This window comes from Molothrus aeneus, chromosome 10, assembly GCF_037042795.1.
Source record: "Molothrus aeneus isolate 106 chromosome 10, BPBGC_Maene_1.0, whole genome shotgun sequence".
NCBI lineage: Eukaryota > Metazoa > Chordata > Aves > Passeriformes > Icteridae > Molothrus > Molothrus aeneus.
This window is the reverse complement of record NC_089655.1, coordinates 11,202,512-11,221,555: the sequence shown is the minus strand read 5'-3', so window position 1 is coordinate 11,221,555 and position 19,044 is coordinate 11,202,512. Positions and strand designations below refer to the sequence as shown.

The 19,044-nt window shown below is 38.2% G+C and overlaps 1 protein-coding gene across 1 annotated transcript; it reads right to left on the bottom strand.

Annotated features, from left to right (window-relative positions):
- Positions 1-356: 356 nt before the first annotated feature.
- On the bottom strand, positions 357-18,382 carry TRPC1 (transient receptor potential cation channel subfamily C member 1). The gene is made up of 13 exons (XM_066557099.1): positions 18,173-18,382; positions 16,832-16,986; positions 15,496-15,597; positions 14,491-14,693; positions 13,588-13,719; positions 12,117-12,312; positions 10,778-11,114; positions 9,127-9,266; positions 6,944-7,087; positions 4,200-4,375; positions 3,832-4,033; positions 3,123-3,317; positions 357-2,288 (listed from the first exon to the last, which is right to left on the bottom strand). Exons 1-13 carry the CDS (start codon positions 18,306-18,308, stop codon positions 2,061-2,063), a joined length of 2,346 nt encoding a protein of 781 aa, XP_066413196.1. The 5' UTR covers positions 18,309-18,382; the 3' UTR covers positions 357-2,060.
- Positions 18,383-19,044: the final 662 nt, after the last annotated feature.

The following is a 19,044-nucleotide window of genomic DNA, read 5'->3' as shown; positions in this document are numbered from 1 at the left end:
TGTAGTAGAACACAGCACCAAAGACACTGACCAAGCTAGCTCTGATGGACTCTGCTCAATGTACGAAATTCATTCACTGCCAACACCCCCAGTTCTCAGAACTAACCATCCCAGTGCCAAACAGCTACTGGTGCATCCAGGGTCCAACCCAGCTGGTCTGGAACCAGCAGCACTCCCTGGTGCTGCATGAAGCCATTTCACTGAACCAAACAGGATGGGTCCGAAGGAAAAAGGCAGTAACACATTGACACCAGCTACCTTCCTTAAACTTACTACCTCAACATGACAAAAAAAAATCCTTTCAGTGTGGTAACTGATGTAATATGTTTGCAATATGACAAATATTAATACAACTGTATTTTTCAAAGAGCTTTTATTTGCTTCCTTTCTTGAATATACATAACATACACAGCACATGGTTTTTATGTTGGTGCATTATTCAAACATGAGATCTCAGTTCAAATACAAAACTCAGAGATCCTCTTTGCTTTGAACCAGGAGGTTAACTTCCTATTCCCATGAAAAGCCAACACAGATCAAAATCCCTCTATACTCTAACACTTCTGAAAGCAGAGTATTAAAACCTAGCTCAGAAATACATAATTTCATAGTATGGAAAATATATTACCTTTACAAGAAAGAGTTTTATAAGAATTCCTTCAGAAAAGTAAACATTCATGTAAGCCCTCACTCTGTCAATCTCCCAAAATCAACTGCAGTCAAAGACCACAATGGCTACCTGCGCCTTCTGGACACACAACCATTTCAGAAGAGCACCATAACAGCAAAACTGCCCATCAGTCCTTTAGCTGTCATAAATATACTTAATTTGTAATTAAAAATACAGGAATCTCACATTTCTCAGTTACAGTTTATCAGCTTGAATTATATATAAGCATATAAAGCCATATAGGACCCTCTAGCACAGAAAATCCACAAAGCCCTTACTGTCCATTGTAAGCAAAGTCAAATAAACTATTTTCAGAAAACACATTTTACCTGACATAAAAAAAAAGTCTAGCTTGGCAGCAATTCTGGTAAAAAAACAGGAAAAGAGCAAACCAAATTTAAAAGTAGGATATGTAAAACCTGTGTCAAGCAGACCCTTCTAAAGTACATCTCTCCAATGACAAGACTCAATGACCTCACAGAAAGAAGAGTAGAATGGTGTACAGGAATTGTTCAGCACTGCAAACAATAGCACTCATGTGCTTCACCTCATTCTCATGAAATCACAGGTTTTAATAATTCACATAATTTATCTAGGTTTTAAAAACCCAAGATACTAAACATTAAATGTTCACAGATTAGTTTTTAAATTCTGTTCCCAATCCTAACATGTATATTAAAATATACTACTGAGGCACTGCTGAAAAATCCAAGCAGGGTGTGATTGTCTTACACATAACCATAAACATTCAAGAAATGGTTGGTCTATTTTGTGTTCAAAATGTCAATGTTCCCATAAAAGTGAAAAGTCTTGATGATTTGCTTTCCTGTATTCTAGAAATGTTAATTTACAGTCAGTGTTATCGTACAAAACTAGAACTGCCTCTTTCAGAGCCATACAGTCTTCACATGCACTGTAACCTACAGTCATACATCATTTCCAACTGTGCTGGAAATTTTCTATTATTCTTTATCTGACTTTTCTATTAAAAATAAACAGGCTGGATTTTCATTTTAAAAAGCCTATCTTCTCCCACAACTTGAAAAACAAGTATCAAAAAAAGAATAAACGGCAAAAATAGAAGAAAGAAACATGTTGTGCTAGTTCTGAAGCTCTAACTCCTGACAGCCACAGACAGTTTGAGGAACATTTAAAAACTCCTATATACAAATTTTATATACACACCAAGATTAAGAGATTAAGAAAATTAGTGTATCTGTTTTTGCATTCACTTTGACCACTTGGGCACTAAGCTGCAACTCACACAAACACATTTTAAATGTATTTTTGTGCAATAATCTTGCCTATGTGATCTGGCAACAGAATTAGGTCAACGCTTTCACCTATGGGTATTTAAAAGCACACACACCTTTTGTTCAAAAGTTAGGTCTTAGTTTCTTGGATAAAACATAGCATATTTGGACGTTCGAAAGCCGAGCAGGTCCCTCATTTCGTTGCGGAATTTTGACAAGTCCTGCCGCAGTTCATTGAGGTTCTCCACAGTGGCCTGATCCGTACTCTGCATCTTCTGTCTCATGGAAGTCAAGTAACGGTGGACTAAGCAGCACATCACCTTTTGGTAATTCTCATCTCTCTTCTGCTTCAGATTTCTCCATTCCTTTAAACAAACATAACATATTTACTATGGAAGTGATTTTTGAGCCTTAAAGCCTGTATACAATCCTACAGAGAAGAAACGTGAACAAAATAACAAAGCTATTTTTTAAACACATCCTGATGTACACAAATATACAACACATATAAATTATCCACAAAATCCACATTAAATTATAATCTTCTGTACCAGCAAAACTGAAAATTTTTATCTACCTGGCTTGGTTAATTGTTCTGTGAGCAATCAACACTTCTATAACCCTGAATGTCTCTCAGTGCAAATTCCATAAAGTGCTTGAAATTGTTTATTTAGCACTATTTTCATCAGCAAGAAGATGCAAAATTAGTATGCAAAATTGCAGGGTACAAAAAATGTTTATAAAATAAACAAACAAAAAATCCCTTCCCTAACAATGACAGGCTTCAGTGATCTTTTTTGGTTATTTATTCTGACACTTCTGTAATATGTTTAAAACCAATTACCTTCTCCAATGAATATTCTAACCTCACCATTTTTGAGATTAGCACATACTTCCTTGAGGTTTCTGTGTGTTTTCATTCAATCAAAGCATTTTTTTTCAGACTATTTCTGGGGGAATTGGGAGTTGGAGGGAAGTGGGTTGAAATTTCCAAACCAGAAAGTTAATAAAACCTTACTTAAGTAGAAATAAGTAACACTTATTTATCTTGAATGCAACACCTATAATTCTGCAGTTCCTATTTCTCTTAGTAGCATTCACCTTCTGACAGGCAGCTTCATGCAGCAATCTGTGTTTTCATTTCAGTAAGCAGCACCTTTCCTGCTGCAGAGCTCAGAGCTTGCCCAATCATTCCTCACCTTGAGGCTGTTCTGACGTTTCACTTTGCCACTTGATGTATGAGAGCAGATCCATTTACTGAGACTGTTGAAAAGGTAACAAATGGTCTTGGGAGAGGGAATAACATTAAAGGGTGGGGGGAGCGTGCATTTATCATCAAAGTAGCTAAGCCAAAGCTTGGCACGAGCAAACTTCCACTCCTTATCTTCATGATTCTGAAACATCAGAAACATTAACAGAGAAAAGAAACAGAAATATTAATAGGTTATTTTCTAAGTTTAGTTTGTTCATACCTGAAAAACTGGCCATTATTTAATTTTGATTATATAGCATTTGAATAGATAGATTACATAGGTTTGCTTGAATATTCTAATATTAAATACTTAAGTACATCTTTCTTCAATTCCTAGTATAACAATCTGAAGGTATAGATCAATACCCAGATCAAATGCCAAAGCACCACACATATCAAAATCAGCATTTGAACAGCCATTGTATCAAGAAAGTCATCAATTCCCAGTGGGCCAAAGCCCTATTCATATTCAACATGGAAATTACAATTTCTTTTTAATCAAAGCAAATAAAAAGTTCTTATTTGAAGGAAAAATATGAGTTCACAGACAGAGCTCATCCATGAGGTCTACAGACCATGAGTTTACACACCATAGGAAGAAATTTGTGTAAAATCCAAAGATACAGGTAATTGGTAATTAATCAGACACCACTTACTGCTATCAGCTGAAAACTTTTGTGAAGCATAGCCACAAGGAGTTTTGTTAATACTATCACAACCACCACGTTGTAGGTCCCAACAATAACAGCACCCACAAAAGACTGCAATTCTTCACCGTAGCTGAAACGTGTCACAAATATTGCAACATGTGCCAGGGAGAATATGTACCAGAAGAGAGCAAAACATGTACCAATAAACCTACAGAAACAAGGGAAAAATCTGGTTAGGGAAACACCAGAAGTGTTAAACATCAATTCAAGATCAGTGAAAAAATCCAGTAATTCTGATTTTTAATTCTGGTTCTGTTTAATTACTAGGGGTTAAAGGCTAATACAATACAGTCATTTCAAGATCTCAAACTCACGAATGGAATGTGTCGTTGCTCTGCTGTTCACAGAAAATGCCCGCGCAGTCCTTTTCTTCATTTACAGTAAATCCTTTATCATAAAGTTGGGTCAATCCAATTGTGAATGAGAACAAGACAAGAAGAAACATGCCCAGAAATTTTCCAAAATCTTGTAGCATCTGCCCCATTGAAATCTGTGAAATAGATTTATTTCTAATTTTAGTAAAACATGTAGTTATTTTTATTTGTGTTTTCTCCTTCAGCCTTTGAGCAACAAAAAAAATCTACTTACATTTTAAATACTTAAGTTAAATTTTGATATGCTAAACAGATCTTAAAGTCAGGAGATAACCTTGTATTGTTTTTCAGAGAAAAATTCTAAATATTAAAAAGAATATGTAAGTAATTTTAACATCACTTGGAAAATTAATATCCTCCAAGTAACCATAAGCAATAGCATGTACACCTTGTTACTTATTTGCAATGCCAATGGTAATAAGGAACTCACAGGTCAACAGACAAAAGCAGTAAATGAAACGGATTTGACCATAAATGCCATCATAGAAATATAAGAAAACACTTAGAAGAACACTGAATTAATCAAAACATTTGGAATAATCTATCACTAATTTAAAAAAAAAGCAGTATACAAAAGCCCATCTGCAAAATACAAAATTAGCTCACTGTACATTTTATGTATGATTTTAAATAAACACATGTGTAGACACACAGAAATTGAAGGATAAAGCATACAAGGTGTGACAGTAAATTCGGATCATTAGTTTCCAATTCAAAATATCCTATACAGAACTTTGCAACATTAGAAACACAGCACCTTTAAAAAAACCCAATCATATGCTTGTGATTTTTTCCAACACAGGAAAGACCTTGATTTGCTTTTGACATAAGCCCAAATTTTTACAAAGACACAGCATAAACTATTTATATAATTTAATTAGTCTTCTTACAAACTTCTTCAGAACAGTGTACCATTATAAAGAATGCAAATATATGTAATGTGGGATTGGGTGGATCTAATCTATATAAATCAGTGTGTGGAAAGCCCAGTCCTATATGAATCAAAATATGTACCAACTCACAGTCCAGAACTGTAACACAATTGCCAGATTTTGCAAGTACAGCTTCACTGAAGATGAATTCCTGCCCCTCCTTTGCTGCTGGAAACTCACCAAGTACCTCCTGCAGCACAGCACATTCAGAGTCTGTACAGTTTGTAATGGCCATGGAGATTCTGCAGCTGTGGGCAGAGCTCTGCACCAATTCTGTGCATGTTTGCTCAGAGGATCACTGTACTCCCCATCAAACTGTTTCATCACATCTGACCCTTCAATGAAAAAAACCCAACCCAAATCCCAACAACAAAACATTTTCCCTTTAACACATGGTTCCTGCCAAGAGAGAGACAAAGTAGATGAAATAGGAATGCACAAAAAGTGCAAAATGCCCAAAACTATTTTATTTGGAAGAGAGTGTAACAACCCATCCCAAATGCCAGTTGCTTTCTTCATAGATTGATGCTTTCCCTCTCTAAGTATTTACAACTTCTAAGCACTTGAAATCTAATTATCTCATCTACTATTCTATCTTCTGTTAATAATAAAATCCACCCCACACAGCCAATTTACAAGTCTGGATTATTACAGGTTTTATTAGCCTATGAGTCAAGTAACTGAAGGCTTAAAAATAACTCTAAGAACCAAGAGAACACAGTAGCTGCCTTCCCCTGCCCCCCACTGTTGGGTTTCCATCCCATATTTGATTACCACCATCTGAACTTGGTGACCTACTTTCAGAAAATACTGTAAGAGTTGTTGCACCAGCCCTACTGGCCAGCAGTAATAACGTAAGCTCCTGTGCACCTCTGAATGGGGCGACTGTTGACTGTTTTTATTTACTTGGAAAATTTCACAACACAGCCTCCTAATAAAAAACTTGTGAAAGATCTAGTACATAAATAAACATGCACATTAAACAGTGAATCTCTTTAAAATGTGGAGAGACTTCAGTGTTTAATCAATTTGTACAACCCTAACACTTAATGCAACACCAAGACTTCAGTACTTTTTTCAAAGTGTGCAAGTACATTTCCATTTAAAATGTGTAACAGAAAATTAGATAATTAAAATGTGGGAGGTTTTACTGTCATCATTACCAGAAGGCTCCAACAAATACCAAGTAAGAAGAAACCTGTTCTCCCTTCTTATAACTGCCAATAAATAGGTGAGTATTTCAATACTCTAGACAGATTTATATTTTTCAAACAAAAGCAATTTGCATAACTTGAGGTGCAACTTTAATGAGATCACAGACATAAACAGAAAGGCTTTTGATTACTCTTCCTTGCTACACACTTACTCATCTATCTCTTTAGAAATAAGAAGCTAAGGCAATTATTTGCATAAAACTGCAGGAAGAACCTAATCCTTTTACCTTCCAAACTGTGGAAACTTAGCTGGTATGTTATGCTTAGAACAGATGAAAACAAAAAAGACAGTATAGGTACAGCTATCATGGAAAAATACCCTAACTGAACTACACAAAGTCTTTCACTCTTTTTCTTATCTTTTCCCATCTGAATCAGTATGTTTTACACAAGAGATTAATTTTAAAAAATCAAACTTCAATGCAGTATCATTTCTTTCTACTTTTCACTTTCTTACTTTAACCTTTTTTCCTATTTTAAATAAGACTCTTAATAGCAAATTATGTTTAATATTTTTTCAAACAGTACTGATATTCACCTGGAGTGGTCCCAGAATGGAGCTGGTTGTGTACATGAAGAAGAGACGCAGGTAACTAAGAACATTGGCAAAGGCAAAAAGCCCTTCTGCCACTAGGGTAGGATGGAATGCATCCCAGTCCTTCCTTTCAGCATAATCATGAAACTGCAACATAAAAAAAGACAAGTTGACATCACTAACTAGAAATGTACCCATACACCTCTCCCTACTTCTACTTCCAAAACAGGCAAGAGCATAAAATAAATTAACATCTGTCACTCATAGGTGTCATACCTCTTTCAGACAAAGGCATTTTAAAAGCCATTCCAGAGGGAGCCAGAATTTAGAGAATTTAAATTGAACACCTCACTCTGTCACTCACTTGTTCAAACCATTTACTCCTCTGTTCTGCTTTCACTTCTACTCTGTTTTGCACGGTCTATTGAAACAGGGACTTGGGAACTTTATTATATAAACATGTGCATTGCCTTGTATAACAGGCCTCAGTCAAAACCAATATTGAGATGCTACAAAGAAAACCAAGGTACACGTGCAATTGCTACGTGGTGACAGCTGATCTTAAACAGTTTTGGAAAGACTTATGACTTGAGGGTCCTTCAACAGATCTTATGAATGGCTACAGAGAATGGGAGTCACAAGTAAATTGCTGCTTGATGTATTATCCACTAAGTACTACTATTCAACTTATTCAGGGAATATCCACAGATTCCTAACTTTTGGTTTGGCTGAGAACATTCAGCATTTATATTACCAGCTTCTGCTGTCTCAAAATGGACATTCAAAAACCAAGGAACTCCGAGCTGCTTAATAATAACACCCAAAAGTGTGCTACACAAAGATGACAAGAAACAGGAGCAAGTATTTTGCTGCACACTGCAACTGCACGTGTACAAATCCTTTTGTTACAGAGACTTCCTTTATTTCTTACACCTTTGGGCCCTATAATGGACCTAAGACGCAAACTGAACATTTTTACTTGGTTTTCCATATGATTTATAAACTATAAAAATAAATTTGGACATATAAAAGGGGAAAACTCCCCATTATATACCTATTGTATAGCACAGGAGTCCTGCATGTTCAAAAGGGTTACAATTTAAATTGGCAACAATGGGTCTTATCTCAGCAAAGGAACTACTATTACAGACATGCTGGTTGCAAAGCAAATAGCTGGGAAAGCAGCCCAATGTGGCATTCTCTCTATTTTTCTTCCAAGAAATGGAGCCTTCCTTTCCAAACAATTACCAGCCTCTGAATCAATGCTAGGATAGGAAAATGAGCCAAACACCAAGCTGGGAAGAAATGAAGCAGTTTATTTTCCTTCAAAATGCCAGACAGCTGTCAACTTGCAGTTTTCAAGACACAATAATGGTGCTACTGCACTGGCTTGGATTTTGCTGTAACATTCACATTCAACTGGTCTGGCAGTTTGCCATGTGCTGTGTGGTTAACAACACATGCAACAGAATGGCAATGATCATTTTCAAAACTTGTATTTTCAATCAAATCCAGCTGGCTTTTCATAGAGACAAGACAAGGCTCCTCTATGGTTTTTTATCCTTACTACCAAAGAAAACCCCAACCAAAAAAACCCCACCAAGCAAAAACCAATTAAAAACCCACCACTTATGACATTTGAGTATATGTTATCAAAAGCTAAATAAAACTTTCTATAACAAAAATGCACTAGGCAATCCAAACACAGAGAATACTATTGGCTTTCTGCATAGTACTGAATGGAGTCAGGCAAGCTCAAGTGCCCAGTCTGATGAGATGCATTTCCCTAAACAAAAACCAAGCCATTTGGAAGACCAGCCAGCTCCTACAAGAAGACAGTAGCTCTGCTTGGGGTTTCCAAGTACTTGGACATGTCCTGATGTGTTTTCTAACTCCCATTTGCCTGATCAATGACACTTTGAAGAACAAGGTGCAACAAGACCCGAGGTCTTGTCACCTCCTTGTCACCCTTGTCTTGCCACCTCCATGGCCTGTCCCACACAGAGCATTTCAGCCCAAAGCCCACACTGCAGCCCAATCCCAGGCTGTTACTGATGTTGTACACTGCACCACAACTCCCTGCTTCTAGCACACCACGTGGAACACATCTGCAGGTATTTTGCACTAAAACCACACCTGCTCAGTCAGCCCCAGGGGAGCTCTGGTCTATGGAGATTGGTGCTCACCTTGTTATGGGCAACGACTTTGAGGGCAAAAGTTGCCAAATACAGGGAATTCATGACAAAACTAAGCTGATTGCGGGACTCTTCTAAAAAATCTTCTAAACCATCATACCAGAGCCTCTTAACATCTGACCACACCATTCCTGCAGGGAAAAAATAAAACCCAGGGAAGTGAAGCCATTGCACTGAACAGGTATTGCTTTACATATGATCACTATGTATTTTACACTGAATTTGTTGCAGAATCAGTAAAAGGAAATAGAGAAGATGATGATATTTACAAACATAGGAATTGGAGTTCTGTTGCTTTATTTTCCCATGGAAGAAAACTGTATTCATGATTTTGAAAGTCCATCCAGAACAACACAAAACTTGTTACTAGCCTGAAGTGTAACAAATTCTGCTGTGGCCATTTTGACAGTGATTTTTAGGGAGTATTTTAATGAGATTGTGGAATTCAATAATGTAACTGAACCCTTGTTACTTGATTATTTTGATTCCAGTTGATTTTGCAGAATATTTTCTAAATATGTTCTTAATCAACTTAGGCTATTTTCAAGGAATCAATATAATGTCATTACAAATAAACATTTAAGCTATAAATGCAATTACTATTAAAAAACTTGAGATTCAATGATGTGAAAAATAAACCTATTTTAATGACTGTGTTTGCTTAGATTTTAAATCCTATTTGAAATCCACATTACAATATTATATGCAGAAAAAATATATTTCTATAGCCTTTAATTAAAATTACCAAGACCACTCAATGACACACTTTGTCATTAGACTTGATGGAACAAAAGAATGTATAAAATTGTAATATTTCATTTCAAAGGAATGGAGGAATCTGACTTGTACTCAAAATTTGAAGTTTTCAAGTTTCTTTTAAGACCTGCCTGTCTTTGTGTGTGGGATACTACATATTTCCAAAATCTGCAAGAACTGCTCCACAGTTTTAATAGGGCTCAATGGTGAAAGGAATCATTATTACACAAAAATCCTCTCACCCTAAAATATCAAATAAATCACACTCAGAATTACTTAAATAAAAACTGTGTTATTTTTTACCATATCACTGCTTTTTACAAGCCCAATTAAACAAACAATACATATCTAATTATCTTACATTAAGAAAGATAAACTTTAATGTGAAAACAATCGCATGCCAGACAACCAAAAACAAAGTAAAAGTTAAGAACCTTCAACCTAAAGTTCTTGAGACCTCAACAAATATAATACCTGTGCTCCCTCTGCTGCATCAACCAGAAGTGACATGCAGCCTTCCTGGTACAGTTATGATAACTGGTGACAATGACATAGCAAACTATAACATGGGAAAACAATACTTGTTTTTGTGTTTTGAAACAATCATGAGGTAAATGCACACCTCCAATCTGTTTGTAAGATGGAGCATGCATACATAAACACACATAACATATATACTTTTATCTTTAAACCTCATCCCAACTGTGCAGAAACTCCACATTTTGTTATTTACTACTTTTCCAACCAAGCATTATAGAACTGGTCATGAAAGACTGAGTTATTACTTATTGCTGATGTACCACCAAACTGGCATTTTTAAATAAATTTAGCATATATTTTTTATATATTTAGCAACTGTCATCCAATCCCCTCAAATCATACCTACCAATAAGCCATATTATCAGAAGATAGTCTATTCTCTCAAGTGCTGGTCCCATTGTATTCTTCTTATTCTCATTGTAGACAAGCGAGTACAAATTAAGTAATAACAGAAATGTGAAATATGAAGCTCCATGAATAATAAACTTCATAAAAGGAGTGTGAATTATTCGACCTACTCGAGATTTAGGAGCTAACAAGTAACAGAGGGACAGAACTGGCCAGAAAATGCCAACCATCAGAACAGTCAGGATCTTCTTGCAGGTGTGCTTGCGCCGATAGCCGGCCATCTGCCCAAACCACACCGTGTTGAGAAACTGCTGGCAGTTGGACTGGGCAACAAACTGGGGGGAAGGAGGGGGAGAAACAAACAAGGAATCACTCTCAGGTTTCTTCACACACATTACTAAGTTGCATCATTAAAATTAATTTTGTAACTATATGTATACCACACAAAAAAGTTGTTATTTTCTAAGCCCTCTAGAAACAGCAAGCTACGCTCAAACCCAGAAGAACACTGAAATACTTCAGTGTGCTTGATGAATGCAGGCCAGAAATGTGTAATGCTGGTTGCAGGGCATTCCACCAGAGCTACAGCTTATGACTTTGAAATGCTATGTATTTCAACAGTTTCACAAACAGTTTAAGCCTAGACACGTAGAACAGACAGAGTTACATAATTCATTTTGCAAATACTAACTAAAAATGGATTTTGCATGAAAAGGAAAATTCCACTCTGTCCTTGGTCCTTGTACTAGAATCCCACAAATATCTACTTGCGTTCCAGCACAGAAAACTAGAAGGGACAAAAATTATAATTTATGAAGGGACAAAAATTACAATAACCTACTGCATGGAGGAAGTTGCATATTGATGGCATAAGAAGTGCTGCTATTCTGGAACAGAGGGGCTATTCAGTTATACCAGCACAGGTCCAACCTAATTACTGAACAGCACAGGCAAGGCCTGAGACAAAGCTGAACAGTTAATGACCAGTGAGAAGATGATAAATCATGTTTGGCACCTAAGGATCCATGCCTCTCTAGGCAAGGATTTAATGAGGAACTGAATAAATAATTACCACTACCAGAGCTGTTCATAAAAAAACAGTGGCCTATACTTCAATACAGAAAATACTACATTCCTCTCCACAGTAAACACCGAAGAATCCCTCAATATCTTAAACATCCTTGTTTCACATACTGATACCTGTGTATTACCATCTCTTCTATAACCAACTCCTGCAAATTTATTTCCACTTCTGTATCCAGAGGCAGAACAACACAGTAATTAATTACTAACAAAATACAATATGGGAAGTCTATCGAGTCACTGCAAAAACAAACCTCTTTTTGATTATACTTGATTGCAAGTTTCAAGCGGCTTAAGTTCATCCTCTCCTCCAACAATCCTCGCTTGTCTACATGCTCATCACTGGAGGTGTGATTCAGAATCACTTCCAGCTCCCGGGAATTCCGTGCTTGTGCAAGTAAATCTTTAGCAAAGGTTTTGCACTGCTGAGCGAGCTCCTCATAATCATTTCTGAAACACACAGAAGCAGTATGTACTATTACACTGATCCTGGATTTTCCATTCAATCACAAACTAGCCATTTTTGGCTGGGATTGTATGTTATGTTGAGACAAATTAAAAGAAACCACTCCAGAAGTCCTATGTCAAGGTCCAGGCATTCCTAAGACAACTCTGAGTAGTTTTCACCATGTAACATACAAACAACTCCATTTCTGTTTAGCTTGCAAGATCACTAGAGAAAATGTGGCACACACACTTACAGTATACAAATTCTATGTCATGAGGTCCATACACAGAGTTAAAGATTAGAGTTATTTCCAGGACATGAGAAAGTGTATTTGTCACAAAATATGGCACTGGTAAGTAATCACTTGGACTTTCCAATTGGACAGGAAATTGTTTGGGGTTTTGCTTTATTCCTGTCATCTGAAAACGAAAATCTGTTCACTAAATATTATGTATTAATGTACTAAACACATGAAAAGAAACCACATGATTTCCTTGTCTCACCTTGCACACAGTCCATTTTAATGCCACGCTGTATCACAAAAATGCAACAATTGAACTCTTATTAAGAAAGATAGGCAGCTAAAATGCAGAAAATTCACATTTTTAGAAAATTCACATATTTAGGAAAGTAGAATTTTACCTTATATAAACACTTGCTTTCACATTCTTGGAAAGCTTTTGTGCTGGCATGTTACAAAATCTGCATTGTTTAAACATGAAATTACACTGAGCATTAGTTCATCATATAGAGCATTTTCAGCATGAAGTCTTCTACACACATATGCCTGTTTTAAATATATACATATATGCACTCTTCAAAGTCTTATAATGAGCAAAGTTAAGAAACAATACCCAAAACAACTCCCAACAGGAGTCAGGTCAGTACAAACAAGGTATTGCATATTTCTACCCTGATACAGAAAAAAAGTGCAGAGTACTAATGACATACTGGTATGATTAATAGGTGTATAATTTCCAAGTAAGTCAGCATTTAGCATAATTTCTGTTTATTTTTGCAGAGTAGAGCTGAAATTTGAGCTGTTGGTGCAACTACACACATTAAAATGTCTATACCTAAAAGGATTTTAAGTAATTAAATTGTCAAAATGGCTACTAAGGAGGCATAAATTATATAACGTAACTTATTATGTCTAATTATCAGTTTAAACACTCCACTTACACAAAATGAAGAATAAACTTTTTCTAATGCAAACATATTTCTACACCTGTAGTTACATAAAAATATTAAAACTGATTTGTGTTTTCAATTCCTACCTGAACTCAACCTCAACAAGGCTTAATTCTTTCAAGTCTGCACTAAGTTCAAAAGCTCTTAGGATTGGATCCTCCTCTGTCAACATTATTAAGGCAGGACTGGCCAAACACCGATAAATGTCAAGACGAAACCTGTGACAAAAGAACAGCAAACAAAACAAAGATGTTTAATTTCATTAGCAGCTTCAAACCAGAACTTGTTTCAAAGGTTTGCCTAAAATGGCCAGCTGAAAGACAAAACAATTTGTTTTTTTAAAATCAGACACTACAAGCATTAACTGCATTATGTCCTGAAAGATACATGACATATTTAGAACCCTTAAGTATCCAAAATCAGCCAAACTGGTTCCCTCTTCTTTTCATCACTACTTCCACTGTTATCAGTACATCAGCAGAATTTCTAGATTAAATTAAGAGCTGCTACCTCAAATATTTCTATTGTATGTCTGCTTTGGATACCCTGACATCTCTTCTCATTCTGAAGTTAATGATATGGGGAATAGGATGGATACCACAATGTGTCTATGGCCTGTGGTAGGCTCAATACCAAAAACTCAAATAACTTTTGAGAAGAATTTTATTTGCATAGTCCCTATGTCCCCAAGTCAAAGGTAGCTGGAATGTTTGAGGCACACCTGCTAGAAAGGAAAGGCACACAGTGACTATGCACAGTGACTAAAAGTATAAAGCCAACATGGAAAAAAGCCACTGCCTCCCACCAGCCTTTTCAGGCTCAACTCATGCCCAAGAACTACCACCTCCCACAATAAGAGCTACAATATATTAAAGGAATCCACTCATAAACTTCACCTTAAAAAGAAAAAGGTAACATAGTGAATGTGACCCAGGTAATGCCAGAGAATGAAGAATCTTTTTTTGTGGCTCATGACTGCAAAGTGTTACCTGGAATGTCGCAGACTATCTTTTTTGTTCTTGGCAGTGCACAGGGTGCACTCGCAGCCCACAGCATGAGGTTTGGGTAATGATATATCTTGCTTCAACAGCATAGTGAGAATTTCATAGTTGTTACGATGAGCAGCTAAAATTACTGGTGCCACATCCATGGTTGTTGAGTACTCTGGGTTCTGAATGCGTTCCATTAATTTCTGGAAAAAAATGTAGGAAGTATCTAAATTTATTACCTACAGTTCTACTGCATGTAAGGGGGTTTTTGACTGTTCAATCAAGAATTTCTCCTTCAAAATACTTTCCAGTGTTTCATAACATGAACAGAAAGGAAAATATGTAACAACATTCAAACACCTGTCAGATAAATACTAAAAAAGAGTAACAAACCCAGATACTTTTCTACTTTATTTACACAGAAATACTGCCTATTTTTCCAATACACACAAGATATTAGAAATTGTTATTTTGCTCTAGTTTGTAAAAAAAATATTGTATTTACTACTGAAGTGCAGAAAAACATCCTGAATGTGCAGAAAATATTCCTTCCCTGCCTCCACCTCGTGTTTTCAGAAGTTTTTGGTACTAAAGCATTGACAAGGCAAGCTTCATTTGCTTAATTTCAAGGTGAAGGTCTGATGTTTATAGATTTGCTCTGAAAATCTATGAAGTTTCAATACATGAATAAAGAGCTTGTAAGTCAAGGCTGCTAACTACCTTGCAAATAGACTACTAGAAAATATTTATAACCACTAGGTTTTTTCTCTTCTGAACTAGCATGTGTTTGGCAGGTGTAAAGCCACTGGATTCCTCAGGTGATAAAGCAAAATCATGTATGTCATCTTTCAAGACAAAAGAGGTTACAAAAATAATCCCTGGTGTCCAGATTTGATCACCTTACAGAAGGAGAATTTAAGAACATTGTTTTAAACACTACAGATACTCAAAAAAGCAATAGCCTTCACAGCCCCAACCAAAAATCAAGGAGTCACAACACTTAACCACAATGGTTGGCCTGGAGGATCGTTTAGGTCGGTGATTAAGTAGAATGTCAACAGCTCCCACCACTTCTGAGTCAATAGCCACCAAAAGTGCATCCGAGGACTACATAAAGAAAACAAATCATATGTGAAAACAGAGGTAACCTAAACAGCACAAAGAGACAAACTCAAGACAAACTGCATTTTAAAAATACATTTTTAAAATTGAATTTCCAAGTACTAAAATGTTGTTCTGTATTATCACCAGGCATATGATCAGGATACAAATTCAGGTTGCCATTGCAGGAGTTCACACAGGATTAATGACAATTTGCATCCCTGCACCAACAGAAGAGGAATCAATTGAATAAATTACTTTCTAGCAAAGATGATGCAGAAGACTTAAAAAATTAAGTTTAAAGACCCAGTTTACCAGGTCTATTAGACAGATTAAAAGCAAGTGTTAATATAACACAGCTCAGGCATATGGGATACTTCAGCCTTGCATTTGTAATTCTGGAGTACAGCTAGAAAAATAAGCTTTTTCCATCTTGCCTGGTAACCAACCACTTCTGCACCTTCTATCACACTGAGATAAGCAGCTTTTCATTTTCCCTACAAATGATATTATTCTTCTTGATTCATTTCCAAAAATTTGGATTCTTACTTAAAAAAATAAAAGAAAAAGACACAGCTTTTATTACTAACACCAATTCAGGTACAGAAAAGCTTGTGGTTTTTATTCATGCCCAATATCAAAGAATGTAACAAAAGTTACTAACCTTTCCCTGTCTTACATATTTAATCCACCACAGCTTCACCTCTCCCACCAGCAGCAGAGATGCTGCATACATTTAAGGAAGTCTTGTTGGTAGGAAACTGCCCTGCCATCAAGCTCAGATCAAGTCTAACAAGTAAACACCACAGAAATGCATGTTTGCCTTAACTTAAAATCAACTAATATAATGCGAATTTTTCTGTGTTACCATTTAAAAAGTTAATACGCTCTACAGCCAAAAGGATTTTTGCATTTTACACTTTCATAATATAAGGCACTCAAACCATGTACTTTTTTTCTTGAGGATAATATATGCATTATATCAGCAGCAGGAGTAACATTTCAAATAAAACTCAAACTTGCTAACATCACAGAAAATGTTACTTTTACATTTGCCATGCCAATAAAATTGCACTAGAAAAGTCAACTTGTGACAAGAAATCACTTTCACAATTACTTTTTCCAATTTACTGGAAATTTACTGCCTAAAAGGCAGACTGCATTTATGTCCAAATTCTGACAGCTTAACAAAGAAAACATATGACTACACTGAACATTTTTAATAACGTGTGTTGGATACCTGGCAGCCATAATCCAAAAGCAGCTGTAGTATGTCCAAGTTTTCGTTTTCAATCGTTATAGTAACAGCATTTCGTCCAAGCACATCCACACAATTTATGTTCATTTCACCTGAGCTGTTTTCCTCTAAGAGTTTCTTAACCATGTAATAGTCACCTGCAGGAGTAAGGCAGGGATATCACTTCATATTATAAAGCAATAAAAACATGTGATCATTTTAAATACCAGTGACCATCAAACAAGACACTATTCCACAGATGACAACAGCAACTGAGTGTATCAGACAAGTAAGAAGGCAAGATAAATAAGCATTCTCTCATCAGGGAGAAAATGAAAGATATTTCAAGAAATGTCTCTTCAGGAAAGCACTGGACATGTACGTCAATCCACCCCTTTAGTTTAGTCCTAAAAACAAACACACAAAAGCACAGGTGCTTTCCAAAACTGTCTCTAGGGTACCAAATTACTTTACAACACAGAAGACCACGATCAAGACAGATCTCAGTGCAGAATACTTAGAGAAGTATATGTAGAATACAGTAAAATACATACCAAGAGTACTGAACCAATTGTTATACAGACAACTGGGTTTTGTTACTTTTCTTGTTATGCAGCCTTTTAGCTCCCTGAACCTCTGTTTATACTTAAAGAGAGAGAGCCATGGCTCCCTCCGATGTTGCGGACAGACTCAGGGGCTGTGCAGATGAAAGGCACCGCACCACCGGGAGTCGCAGAGCAAACTACTGAGCTCGCTGGCAAACGCCAGTGCAGAAGCAGCCCTGTGGCTGTGAGCGAACCTGAGCTCGGGCGAGCACCAGCAAACACCGCAGCTCCGGCAGCCCTGCTCATGGCCCAAGCGCGCAGAGCCGGGCAGCACATCATTAAAAGCATACCCTGGAGTCCAACGTTTCAGACCTTTTAAGATCAGCTTGATTTAAGGCCACGTTTCGACTCAAAGGTAACTAAATATAGGCTTAAAGCAAGCAGCGTATTTTAGAAAGACAAATGTCTTCCCATCCGCCACCAGTGGTGCAAATCGCAGCATACTGGTCTCGCTTATCTTGGGGATGTATAGATAAGCGCCAATTTTACAGCAGCTCTCTACTCAAGAGACCCTTTTCACAGCGAACGCCTCCCAGATTCCTCCGACACAAACCGAACGCTCTCACGAACGCGGAGCAGCCGGCCCCGCGCCGCCCTTCCCGCTCAGGGGCCAGCGGGAGGGGCGGGCCCGGACCCCGCGGTGCCCATGGCAGCCGCACGGCGGGACCGCAGCGCGGGCCGGGGAGGCAGCGCAGGGCGAGCGGCCGAGGGGGGCCGGGCCGGGCGGCGGGGCGGGTACCTTTGTCGCAGGCCAGCAGGAAAAGCTTCTCGTCCAGCGTAGTCTCCTCCTTCACCTGCCGCACATCCTTCAGCGCCAGCAGCTTGTTGGGCGAGGCCGAGGCGGACGGGTCCGCGCTCTGGTACAGGGCGGCCATGGCTCCGCCAGGCCCATGCGGACCCGGGCGGGGCGGTGTCGCGGCGCCGCCGCTGCCCCTCAGCACCGCCGGCGAGCGGGGCAGCGGCCCCGGCCGCGTCACGCCTGGCGGGCGGGCAGGGCAGGGAAGGGCCGGGCGGGGCTGGCAAGGCAGGGCAGGGCAGGGCCAGGCCGGGCCGGGCGGCCGCTCCCCACCGCAGTGCGCAGGCTCCGGCCCCGCAGCCGGGGCAGCGCGGGCGGACGGGCGGGGGGAGCGCGGGGACCGCGGCCCTGAGGCGCCGCCGCTGCTCCGAGCGCGGCCCTGCCCCTCCCAGGCTGCCTGCGAGGGAGAGCGCCCTGCAGCAGCTCCTGCGCAGCACCAGGGCTGCGTCTGCCCTTTAATCTGTTTTCTCCCAGCTGCTACAGTAATTACCGCCCTGCTCATCACAGCATCAGAGGGTTGCCCATGAAAATTTCCTCAAAGCAACTCTGAAGTAATTCTGGACACTTACAGCAAGAATTTATAAAACAGGAAATAGGGGCCTTTATGGAGTAAGGTACCAAGTGTCTGGCAGGTAAATACAGTAGTTGAGGATTCTATAATTTAGTAAGAGATCATTTATTCTTACAGTATAGAGACAAAGTTAGTCTCCATTTAGCCTCTCCTGAATGAGGACTTGGACTGAGTGTCACCAGAACTCAAATTCTGTACCAAGCTCTGTCATCATCTTGGACTGGGAAAAGAAACCAAGTAAATC

Excerpts from the sequence above, each read along its gene's own strand:
- TRPC1 (XM_066557099.1), bottom strand. The coding sequence starts at position 18,308 with ATGGCCGCCCTGTACCAGAGCGCGGACCCGTCCGCCTCGGCCTCGCCC. Across the intron at positions 15,598-16,831 it reads TTTTGGATTATGGCTGCCAG|TCCTCGGATGCACTTTTGGT; the intron begins GTATCCAACACA and ends TTCTTTATGTAG. Across the intron at positions 7,088-9,126 it reads AAGTCGTTGCCCATAACAAG|TTTCATGATTATGCTGAAAG; the intron begins GTGAGCACCAAT and ends TTTATGTTGCAG.